Source organism: Chelonoidis abingdonii, chromosome 24 (assembly GCF_003597395.2).
Source record: "Chelonoidis abingdonii isolate Lonesome George chromosome 24, CheloAbing_2.0, whole genome shotgun sequence".
Lineage (NCBI taxonomy): Eukaryota > Metazoa > Chordata > Testudines > Testudinidae > Chelonoidis > Chelonoidis abingdonii.
The window spans coordinates 17079266-17091891 of NC_133792.1; the positions used below are offsets into that span (position 1 = coordinate 17079266).

The 12626-nt window shown below is 49.3% G+C and overlaps 1 protein-coding gene across 5 annotated transcripts in view; it reads right to left on the minus strand.

The window, feature by feature from the left end:
• Window positions 1-609: 609 nt before the first annotated feature.
• GBGT1 (globoside alpha-1,3-N-acetylgalactosaminyltransferase 1 (FORS blood group)) overlaps window positions 610-12626 on the minus strand; it is a 28114-nt gene continuing 16097 nt past the window's right edge. For 3 of the 5 annotated variants that reach the window (XM_075060440.1, XM_032778997.2, XM_032779003.2), the window contains exons 2-7: window positions 10264-10336; window positions 9675-9737; window positions 6951-7001; window positions 6816-6851; window positions 3816-3950; window positions 610-1396 (exon numbers count right to left, since the gene is read on the minus strand). In XM_075060440.1, the coding sequence (XP_074916541.1) occupies window positions 712-1396; window positions 3816-3950; window positions 6816-6851; window positions 6951-7001; window positions 9675-9737; window positions 10264-10331 (1038 nt within the window). In that variant the 5' untranslated portion in view covers window positions 10332-10336 and the 3' untranslated portion in view covers window positions 610-711. Of the gene's footprint in view, window positions 1397-3815; window positions 3951-6710; window positions 6787-6815; window positions 6852-6950; window positions 7002-9674; window positions 9738-10263; window positions 10337-12626 lie in introns of those variants that run through there. The other 2 variants (XM_032779012.2, XM_032779020.2) reach the window with 2 other exon arrangements.

The window sequence follows — 12626 nt, forward strand, 5'->3', positions numbered from 1 at the left end:
CAGTGGTTGGAACCAGGTGCTTCAGAGGAAGGTGCAATAAACCCTGTTGGAGGCAGCTAAAGAAAAACCTGCTCCCAGGGAAATCTTCCTCAGGACCCCAATCATTGGAGGTTGGTTTATGCCCTGCACTATGAGGGTTTTTTACTATAATTGTGAATAATCTCCTTATCCAAATTGCACATTAATCTTTTTTTGATACCTGCTAAATTCTTGGTCTCAACAATGCCTTGTGGCAATGAGTTCCCCAGGCTAATTACGAGTTGAGCCTTGCTTAGGGTATTAGACACTTCTGGAGCATGAAAAACATCATGAAAGTTAACTGCACCTTTCCATTCATGGCTGAGGTTTGACAGGGCTGATGGTCATTTTATTGTCCAGTCTCAGACCAAACTACAATTTGGGTGTTTTTCTTTTAAACCAGCACACAGGGGACTCTAAGCTTTGGTATCGCTTGGCAAAAGGCCACCACCCAGGCAACAACAGCCCCCAGATTTACAGGGAAGAGGAATCAAGTAGATCCTTTCAAGTAGATCAAGGAGTCACCATCACTGTGGCATAATCACACCAGTCTCAACAAGTACCTTACACCATCTCTAAGCTGAACCACCTGCCCTTCCCAGAGGGGAGCCAAAACACTGACTAGGATACATCCTGCACTGGCAGCAGATCAAGGGCCTGATTCCATGGTAAAAAAAGAGAGGGCTAGACACATCAGTCCCGTATCTCCTTGTAGTCCTTATTCACTGTGGAGAAGCGTATCAGGCGCACCTCAGGCGGCTGGGGCTTGGTGTCATCCCACACGTACTCTGGGGAGAGGAGCTTTGAGGGCTTGTGGGAAAAGAAGTGCCTGTTGAGGTGGCTCTCCTCCTGCCAGGCCGCCATGATCCCGTTGGCTTTGTCTGCCAGGATGGTCATGTGGCAGGCCCTGGTGAACTCGTACACCTGCTTGACAAGCCCGCCGAAGACGGCCCCTGCGTAGTAGAAGTCCCCCTGGCTGTTAGGGATGAAGGCAGCGGAAGAGCTCCTCCTCTCATAAGGAAACTGGCTGCGAGGGATGTTGTAGTACCCAGGGTGTATGGCCGCTACCATCTCACCCAGAGTCTCCACCCCCCATGGGTTGTGAAACACCATGTCGATGTCCAGGCAGAAAAGGTAGTTCACCTCCCGGTGGCTCACCTCTGCGATGTGCCTGTTTATCACCTCCATCCTGCGCATGGAAATCTCTTGCCAGTGAGAGTATTTTTTGATGGGGATGATGCTGAGGCTCCGGCCGGGCTGCAGCTGGACTCTGGGGATAGCCTGGGGGTTGTTGGTGAAGATGTAGTAGTTCACCCAACAGCCCTTCATGAAGAGCTTCTCCGCCGATTCCACAAAGCGGCCCACAAACGTGGTGTACCTGTGCAGACACAAAAGCATTGATGCATAGCGCCATGGGGGAGAAGGGCCGTGACCCAGGTTACTGGGAGTCTTTAATACACTATGATGTGGTAGGAAGAGTTTTGCCTAGATACTGCTATAGCGAAGGGCACATTACAGGCGCAATGGGTTGGAATAGCACTACTTTAGCTGAGGGCAGAGAGAGAAGAAAGAATATGCCTTGACCAGTCAACTATCTGAAGTAAACTAGAAATCCCACATGTCCCAGCTCTCGCTATTCTCACAGAGAACCTGGGATGGGCTTTCAAAATTGCTGACTATGCTGTTCTGTGCCCTCACAGCTCGTGTGGTCATTTACGGTATGTCTACACTGCAGTCAGACGTGTGACTGCCGCATGTGTAGACATACACGAGCAAGCTTTAATCTAGCTAGTTCAGATCCCAACGGCAGTGAAGCTGCAGCAAGCGCTGGCCAGCCAAGAAGCCAACTGCAGCCTGTGCTCCACAGCTTCACTGCTATTAGCACCCGAGCTAGCCCAACTAAAGCTAGCTCGGGTGTGTCTACACATACTGCAATTGCACCTCCATTGCACTGTGCACATAAACAATCTGATCTGTGAGGGTGTCAATGATCATATGGGGCAGAGGTGACACATGCTCCTGGCTCAGAGCATGCAGCAGGTCTTTCCATCACAGAAGGGGTCTCTTCTCAGACTATCTAATGATCACCTATGTGGTTCCAGTTTGGCAGATGGGGGAAGTCACTGGGGAGTCATTTGACTTACACTCAGCACAAAACCACGTTTAATTTAAAGTCTGCATGACATTGCATCTGATGTTTCTGGGAGTCTCTAAAATTGGGGTGTTGATGGCTGACAAAGCAGATTATTGCACACCAGCCTTTAGAAATGATCAAGTCTGAGTAGGGTGACCAGACAGCAAGTGTGAAAAATCGGGATGGGTTAGGGTGATCAGATGTCCCAATGTTATAGGGAGTCACAATTTTTGGGTCTTTTTCTTATATAGGCTCCTATTACCCCCAACCCCATCTAGGGTGACCAGACAGCAAGTGTGAAAAATCGGGACAGGGTAAGGGGTAATAGGAGCCTATATAGGAAAAAGCCCCAAATATCGGGACTGTCCTGATAAAAATCAGGACAGCTGGTCACCCTAAGTCTAAGTTAGATTATACCAGCGAAGAGAGGTTGGTGGTCTTAGCTTACTCACTAGTGGATACTTATCCCTGTAATAAAATCAGCCTTCTTGTAAGGCCTTGTCTACTCTAGAAGGCTTCACCAAGTATAGGAATACCCATATGCTACACTGGCAAGGTGCTTCTAGTGTGGACGCAGCTATGCTGGCAAAGCTGTGCTTGTACTGGTATCGTAACACACACACACACACACACACACACACACACACACACACACACACACACACACGAGTGAAACAAGCTATACTAGTGTAAGTGCAGCTTTGCCCACAGAGATGCATCTTCATCAGGGCTTCTGCCAGGACAGTGTCATCAGTCAGGGATCACAAAGCTGCACTTTGGGCACTTTAGTGGGATGACAACAGCTCCATAACTGTGCCACTGTGGCGCCATAGTGTAGATGCTTCCTATAGTGATGAAAGGGGTGTAGATCATCCAGCTCCCCAAGCAGCTGTAGCTAGGGTGATGTAAGACCTAGCGAGATCTACACCATGGGTTAGGTTGGCATAGCTATGGTGCTCAGGTGAGATTCTTGCCAACCTAACTTTTAAATATAGGCCAGGCCTGACATAGCTGTGCCAGTAGCGTGGACCTGGCCTTAGTCTCTTTCCAGAGGAGGTGTGGCACTGGACTAACACCAGTGTTAACACAGAAGAGCTGATAGACAGCAATAGAACTTTAGCGTACTGAACGTACTTGAGCTATCAGGAGGCAGCATAGTCTAGGGGTTAGAACACTGGATGAGGACTCCGGAAACCCGGGTTCTACTTCCGGCTCTGTCACCAGCTTGCTGGGTGACCTTGAGCAAGTTATTTCCCCACTCTAGGTCCCAGTTTACCCATCTGTAAAATGGGGCTAATGGCATAAAGTCATTTGTGACCTACTGATGACAAGTGTGATATAAGAGCTAGGTATTACTATGATGATGCCCATTTCTAGCCCAGTCCAGGCTCTAGCCAGTGCCACTGCTACCAACAGGCTACAAGGCCCTTACTTTTACAAAGGGGAAACTTGAGCATGCATAAAAGGCTGTTCCTGACCCCAGATCTCTAGCCCGTGTTAGTCTGCTCTCTCTTCCCTGAAGAGCAACTTTAATTCCACCTTCGCCGTCCTCTTGGTCTCACTGCTCCACAGCCACAGGGTACCAATCTATGGCAGGACCAATGCTGGCTGGGAGGAGGTGAGCCTTTTGCCTCACAAACTGGAACTGCTGGGGAACACTTACTTGCCAACGGCAAAGGCTGTCACCCCTATGGTGAGGTTCAGTGGCTTGTAGGCACTGTCCAGGAGTTCGGAGTTGAAAGTTCCTTCCCAAACTATGGGGGCCAGCCAAGGCGTGAGAGTCAGCACATCCCGGCGCCTGAAGGAAGAAGAGAAGGGCAGTAAACAAAAGGAAACAGGCCACTTTCGTCTGAGCCCAGCTGGATAATGCTTGTGTGAAGTCAATAGTTAACCCTTCCAGTTCCACTGTACATGAAACGTGCCAGTCTCCCCCATTGTGAATTTTCCCTCACAACAGCCTGGAGGCTTCATAACTAAGGCTACATTTTAGTCATCGGTATTTTTTGTAAAAGTCACGGACAGGTCACGGGCAGTAAACAAAAATTCACAGCCCGTGACCTAGCCATGATTTGTACTATTTACCTGTAACTAAAACTTGGGACAGGGCCCTTGGTACTGGGTGGGGAAAAAGCAGTCTGGGGGCACTGCAGGTCCTGTGGGGAGTGGCCTGGGACCTCTGCTGGTGCTAGGGGGACTGGGCGGTGGCATGTGGCCCAGGACCCTGGCTGGCACTGGGCAGGGAGGGGTTTGGTGGGGCTGGTAGGCTCCCTACCCAGCTCTGTGTCCCTGCAGCTCCTAGGGGGAGGCAAGGCCAGCGGGACTCCATACACTACCCCCACTGAGCTCCGGTTCCGCAGCTCCTATTGGCCGGGAACCACAGCCAATGGACACTGCCAGGGTGGTGCCTGCAAGCAGGGACAGCATGGAGAGCCCCTTGGCCTCTCGCCTAGGTCAAGAGTTGTGGAGTCATGCCAGCCACTTCTGGGGAGCCTCCCTGCCCCCCAAGTAACCACCACCCTGCACCCCAGCCTTGAGCCCTCTCCCACACCTAAACTGCTGCTGGCCCAGGGGCTGTCTGAGTATTTGGGCAGCCCGTAAGCCAGCCATGCTGGCTGCTGCAAAAGGCATGGAAAGTCATGGAATCCATGACTTCCGTGACAGACACGCAGCCTTATTCATAACTGTATGAGTCTCTCCAGCTATTTCCATCATCTCATTGCATGAGGCCTCAGAGCAGGATACATCAGGCTTTGAATTTCTTTTCCTAGGATGATATCCAGTCCTGTGCAGAGGGGCTAGCAAAAGTCCATGCTTCACATAGGTCACATTTAAGTCCATGGGATTTCTGCACAGGGCCACTGAATGCCACGCAGGGGGAGGCCACACGTGCCCTCCTTATATTTATTGCAGGCCTGATAGAGGTTGCTGCATATGGATTTAAAATATATGCAAAATTATTAAAATTAAACAAAACTGCCCCATTGCCATGGTTATGAAAAGACAATCTGTGGCGTGGCACTGTATTATTTCAGCCTGGAAATGTAGTTTTCATATGTTGGACCATAGCTAATGTTTTTATACCTCGTTCAGCATTCAGACATGTAACAGAGCTATGTGAAATCCATACCTTCTTCCATCTGGGCAGCATAAGGATCTCATGCACATCTAACAGAGGCCTGTTACTCCTGACCACAGTAGTTCACGTACATTTTATTCTTCTTTCTATACTAAGGGCTGTTGGCACGGGCTCTGGACTGTTTAATGAGAGATGTGTTTTACAACACTTGCCTGGCCCTGGGCTGCCAGAATCTTCTCCAGACTATGCCCCACAGCTATTTGTTGCTGAAACTTAACAAATGCCCTGTTTGGCTATGTTTTGGGACTATACCTGTATGCAGCTGTCTTCCTGACACCACCTTCCAGCCTAGATCCCTTAAGGACACAGAGGCCACGTAAGCTGGGTTCAAGGAACCAGGGGAATAGCTTAGTGGCCAATGTTGTATTATATTGTAGCTCTCCTGCAGCAGATTCAGTCTGATTGGACACAATGTTTGAGCATTGAGTGCAACTTCCTTGTATATTATGGAAGTCTAATGATAGCGAGACAAAAATTCAGGAACCGATGGGGGCGAAAGAACAGAATTCAGTTTTGTATATAGAAAAACAAACGTTCATTTAAGTAAGATCTTCTCTTACCTGAAGTCTTATTTTTGGCCACCCTGGGAGTTTATCCCTTGTATCAGATTTTGTTTCATTACAAGGGGCTTCACTGGATCTCTCTGGGTGACTCATACTCCGTGGTATTTATACACCCAGGGTAGCATGTGTAACCACTAATTAGCTCCTTCCCCCTGAAACATTTCACACCAAAAGCTCCTATAAAATACAAACACAAGAGGCTAGTTTCTCCTCTCACTTACACCAATAACACTCAGTTGACTTCACTGCAGTTACTCTCAATTTACACCTGCATGAGTGAGAGGAGAATTAGGCCCAATGTGTCCTAGCAAAACAGCAACTGGGATGCAAACATAGATGGAGATACACACACACAATGTGTTAAAATAGTGTCTAATGAAGGGAACTTGTTAGGGGCATCAGACACATTGCTCCCTTTGCACCCACTCCTGCAAAGGGGAAGCCAGGGGGAGATTAGTGACTGTACTTTTCAATCTGGTAAGTCATCACTATGGAAATGCATTGCAAGGATCCTTCCAAATCCTAATGATGTACCCAAAGGGAACTGAAACTTCCTCTTGGAGTTTTATACCATTGCCCATCACCGTAGCATCTGAGCACCTAACTAGCCATTCCTCACTACCTAATGGGGGAGGATTATAAGAGAATGGGGCCAAAGACACCAAACACCAAAATACTTGGAAGATAATGCATCAGCCTGGGGATGAGAGACAGCCATCCATTTGTCATCATGAGGCTGTGTTCTGTTACCATTACTCATATGGAGTAGTATCTTGCTCCACAAGTAGTCTCATTAACTTCAATTAGCCTACTCAGAGTAAGGTGCTGTTCAGTGTGATTATGGGTACTACAACCTGACCCATCATCCTGAGAGACCCTGAGCATCCCAAATTGAAGACAGTAGTCTACTTGCATCAGTTGTTGGGGGGTGGGATGGTGGTCGCAGAATCAGGAGGAAACTTACTTCTGATCCAGTGATCTGGGCTGAGGATAAAATAGCCTGCAAAGGAGAACAAAAACCCACTGAATAAGGGAGGACTAGGCCTGGAGGAAAGGAAAAGCATTTCAAAGGGGAGACGTTACAAAGATTGGTGCTTACTCAGGGAAAAGCTGGATGGGCTTCTCTTCTGCATATTGTAGTTTCATGGAGCTGCGTGAGAAGAAGGAAAGAGGGAAAGGCCTGTACATTCTCCTTGACACAATGGGGCAGGTCAGTCCTTGCACCAAATACTCCTCAAAGCACAGGCCCTGGTTGCTCCTACCTCACAAGCTGCATTGCCTGGCAGTGGGCTGTGTGCATTGCCTCTCTAAGTAAAGCTTCAAGAGCAGTTAGAGAAACCATTTCTTTAAAATGGCATCTCACTACACAACCCCAGGGAATCCTTTACAGCCCCTAGATTCTCTGGAGGGGGGAAAAAAAAAAAAAAAAAAAAAAAAAAAAATCAGGAGAAGGCTAGAGCCTCAGGGCAATAAGCTAATGGACTAGAGGCTAGCAAGGGATTGTCAGAGTGCACTGCACGTCACTGGCTCTGTACCTGCTGGGGCACCCCCTGCTACTGGAGGAATTTTTACCTGGGGAGAGACAGGGTTTGTGATGTAGAGGGAGGAGAGTTGGGTCAGGGAATCCGAGCCTGACTCACGTGCAGTCACACGTACACAAGCGTTCCCCCTGAAGTCCCCTCGGAATGCTAGCAGAAGTGCTACTCAACAGGGCTAAGGTTTCCACTCCCATCTGCTGACCAAAGGACATTTGTCCTCCTCTTAGCCCTGCAGCACCAGAACAGCGAGTACCGGCTTCTTCTCTGCACCAACAACACTGTGTGACACCAAAGTTCCAGTTCTTCATTACAGGTGATAACTTAAGGGCCACGAAGAAGCCAAGCTTCTCTTACAGATCCCAGCAGCACTGGGCAGCTACACAAAATCAAAGCTAAATTCTAACCTGTAATGGAGGGAACAGAAAAACTATAAATTCTGATCAGTGCTGATTCTAGCTCCTACTCGGACTGTCGAGGAGCTGCAGCAGAAGGCCGATGCAGACAGCCCTTCACTACCCCCTACCCCACTGCAGGCTCTGTCATAGGAAGTAGACATGGGGCATGCCCAGAGCATCCAACAGTACAGGGATTCCAGGTTACAGACAGCCATGGGAAGGCTTAGAGACCCCAGAGCCGTTCTAACTTATGTCAGGGCATCCTGGCCCCTGTAGCTGTCCAGAACGAGGGCATATGAGGGCAGCTTATAGCCATCTTTACCCTGCCTTCTCCCGCACAGGTGGTATGCTCTAGACCCCTCAGGAGAGGCAGCACAGAACCTGCCCCTATATTTCTGAGAACTGACATATCACTTCCTAACCACATCTACCCTGGGCTAACACAGCTTTCGTTGCAGTGTGGTCAGCACTTTGCATTGCTGCAGCCAGCATCAAACCTATTTAAAAAGCAGCTTGGGGTGATTTCCAACATCACTAAGCCACAAATTCACAGCCTGCTTGGATTTCATTACCTGAAGGCTTAACCAAGATGCCCTCCATTTGATTTCTTTTCACCACCAGCTGCACTAGATTTGTTTAAAGGTAACATGGGCAGATGCTGAGCTCACACAGCAGGTTGGCGCTCTTTGTAGCCATTCAGAACTGCTTGATTTCATACACTCTGTATCCCAAATTGCTTTACAGAGCCAAATAACATGGTTATGGAGTGTAAAAAAACAAAAAACAAACAAAAAAAAAAACCACACCAAATACCAGAGGGAGAGAGGGAGATGAGGAACTACAGGCAAGGGAGCAGCAGAGTGATTGCACGCAGCACTCTGTGCCTTTATTAAACTATGAACACATGACCTGTTAAAGACGAAGAGGGAAGGGAGCCATTCCATCAGCTGGAACAGATCCCAGTATAAAATGGCTTTCAGAGGCGTATACATCATAATGTTTCAAGCTGGGTATATTGAGAAGCAATCCGAAGTGTCTAGATTCTTATTCTCTGTACAGAATGTTGTGTTCCCCATGTCTAAGTAATGGGAGCGCCAACAAGAACAACAGATTGTGACATGGGGTGGGGAATGATATTGTCTAACTCCACTGACTAAGGACAGAAGGCCATTATGGTTATTTAAATGTAAGGCCCAGCTTCACAAAGGTATTAAGGCCCCTAACTCGCATTGAAATCAATGGAAGTAAGTGGCCCCAGTAGCAGCGCCAGGGTTTCTGGTGCCCTAGGCAGAATTGGGGTGGGGTGGGGGCAGCATTTTGTGCACACCTCACGAGGCACGCAGGAGCTTCCGGTTCTGCTCCCGTCGCGCCGTCAAAGGGGGACCCTCCGCCGAAATGCCGCAGGCGACGGCAGCAGTCATTGCTGAAACATTGGTGGTAGCTCAATTGCCTGCCGCTGTTTTCCGCGGCAAGTCGATGGAGGGTCCTTCTTCAGTGGCGCAACAGGAGCAGAACCCGAAGTCCTCGCGCGCCCCATGGGGAGTGTGCAAAAAGCCACCCCCTGAATCCTGGCACCCTAGGCGATCGCCTAGGGTCGCCGAATGGAATCACCGGTACTGAGCAGCCTAACTACTGGTAAGGATCTGGGCCTAAGCGCTTTAGGACAGGGGCTATCTTTTTGTTCTGTGTTTGTACAGCACGTACCACAATGGGGTCCTGCTCCAAGACTAGGACTCCTAAGCACTGCAGCAATATAGATAATAAATAATCCAGTTGGCAGGGAAGAGGACCAGGAACTAGATGATCTCAGTTCTAGTCCCAGCTCTGCCAAGACTCACTGTGTGACTTTAGGCAAGTCATCATTTCAGCTCTATCTCACTGGATACTTACAAGATTTCTGGGCAAGGAAGGTAGTATGGAAGGTAGTGGACTGGCCCATTCCAGACTATCAGCCTGCAAGTAACAGGAGAAATCATTAAAAGATAGAAAGACATTTTCCAGCACTTGACAGGATTTTCAAAGGTTTTCTCCAAATCATGCACAGAGACTGAGAAGGCCTGCTAGGTTATCTAGCCAATTCACCAGCTGATGCAGAGGACACTGACATACCCCTCTGTGAACATTTTTGGACTACAGTTCACTGCTGTTCATATGTGAAAGCACATCATGAATGGCTAATGTCCAGTAGGATCCAGCTTTAAAATTAGGGATAAGTATTATTATTATTCACATCAAGTGTTTTACAGGCTGCAAACCATTTAAATATATAGGGCTCCCTTCACCACTGGTGACACACAGCCCCCTCTGGAATGGTGCATAACAGCCATTATAACAGGGCCAGAAATCCATGCAAAGTATGAATAGTAACAACACCTAATCTCCCTCCAAGTGATTTGTGATGCACCACTAGCAGTGTTTGCCTGTGAGCATTCCTAGAGCATGAGTCAGCGGGTAAGTAGGGCCAGCAGTAGATACGTACCAGACAGATATGGGAATGGGGATCAGGCAGAGTATGAGAACAGATTTCACCACTTTCCAGCAAGTCATTTATCCTAAAGTGGAGCAAAAAAAAAGAAAAAAGAAAAAATGTCCATTGGGCAAAAGGTGAGGCACTAGTCTTCAAACTGGGTATAAAGATCCCACAGCAAGGGACATGCAGGAAAGCATGAAATACACTACAGCTCATTTTATCTCACAGTTCTAAGTCACCTTCTCTGAAGCCAGGCATCCAACAGAGGTTAGACTGCAGCAGAGTGAGAGTCTAGCTAGTCTCCACAGCAATCCTTCCAAGCTGCATCACAGAAAACTCACTATGGCCACAATACCCTGGCTAGTTATATCGTAATAGACTATTACGGCCACATTCACCCTAATTGAATTGGCCTCATTAGCACTGCCTCCCCACTTGGTGAGGCAATTCCCACCTTTTCATCTGCTGTATATTTATATATAAGGACCCCTAAAGTGCCTCAAGGACTCCTCATTGTTTTTCCTGATCACAGTGGCTCATTTGCTTATGTCCTGAAGCTTGAGGGTTGACAGGGCTCCTAATTTTATCCTAACCTGCATGAAGCCACTTGTTCAGATAAAGATCTAATCTCTTTTTGAGGCTTAATAAGCAGCTGGACTCAGTGATATCAGAGGGTAGGTACAGCTAATGTAGTCATCACTGTAGGATATAGACACCAACTTCCACAGGCCAATAATTGCCCTCCCCTCCCCCCCGAAAATCCTAGCACATGTGCATATGAGATGAATGCAAACTGGGGTCTGTCCTAGTCAAGGTAACACCCTTTAACATGAAACAGATGAGAGCTGTAATACACACAGCATAATAATGGATCTCTAGTTCAGGGTAGTCTCTGTAGCCCTGACACAACCCTGAGTCACTGCTTAATCAGCTGGAAGGTCTGATATGGGGCAACACAAGGCTCTTCCCTCCTGGTTTGGCAGCCCAATATGCTGCTGTCATCTCCCAGCACCTGCTGGTCCAGAGAACCAGCGGCTGCTCCAGACAATCAACCTTTTAAATGGCCCGGACCCCTGGGCAATTGCCCCCTTTGCCCTCTCCCCCCCCCCGCAGCCAGGCCTGTAGACAGGACTTCAGTGTGCTGCCCCCCTCTACTAGACACTGTGCACCCTGTGAGCACTGGTAGTTCCTTAACATGGGGGCCAGCTTTATACAATTGTGCGTGAGGCCCAGAGATCAGGAGACATAGACCCCAGCAGGGATGTAAGGGGCAGAGCCCCCTCAAGTCTGGTCCACACAAACTGGATCGAACTGTGGTGCTAAACCTGGCTACTGTCCTGGCCTGGTGGGTGGGTAAGCGACCCCTGCTCCCACCCAGGATCAGGTAGAAATGTGGATGGGACCAAAGTGGTAGAACCTAAATTTCAAAGAGGATGTCTCATGCAGACAGACATGAACCCTGCAGCTCCCTGTCCCCACCCCAGAGTCAGTTCTCTTTCAGGGTGCCAGAGTGGCAAATATAGCGGCAAACTCCTCCTTAAACAGGCTTCCCTGGAAGGACCCCGCCACTGGGGCTCCAAAGGAGCCAGCAGCCCTACCCAGGCCTGCATTACAGATCTGCCCCCAAGAGCAGCATGTGCTGGGACTCCCAGCGTTCGGCTCCATCTCCTGCACCCTCTCCAGGTGGGCTCTGGTAACCCCATCCCAAGACATCCCGCTGGGTGTCAATCCAAACACCCTACAGCGTAGGTTTGGGTTGCCAACTTTCTAACGGCACAAAACCAAACACCCCTGCCCCACCCCCTGTCCTGAGGCTCCACCCCTTCTCTGAGGCCCCACCATCACTTGCTCCATCTCCCTTCCCTCTGTCACTCACTCTCCCCTACCCTCACTCACTCTCACTGGGCTGGGGCAAGGGATTTGGGGTTCAGTGCTTACTGTGGCTCCCAGGAAGCACCTACCAGGTCCCTGCAGCCCCTAGGCACATGGGTGGCCAGGGAGGCTCTGCGTGCTGCCCTCCTGCCCTCAGGCGCTGCTCCCACAGCCCCCATTGGTCGCGGTTCCTGGCCACCGGGAGCTGCGGAGCCAGCACTCAGGACAGGGTAGTGGGTGGAGCCTCCCTGGCTGCCCATGTGCCTCGGGGCTGCAGGGACCTGGTGGCCTCTTCTAGGAGCCATGTGAAGCTACAACAGGCAGGGAGCCTGCCTTAGGCCAGGTCTACACTGCGACTTTAAATCGGTTTAATGGCCGATATACCGATTTAACGCTGTATCCGTTCACACGACGTCGTCATTAATATCGAGTTAAACGGCTCCTTAAATCGATTTCGGAACTCCTCCCAAACGAGAGGAGTAGCGCTAAATTCGATAGTG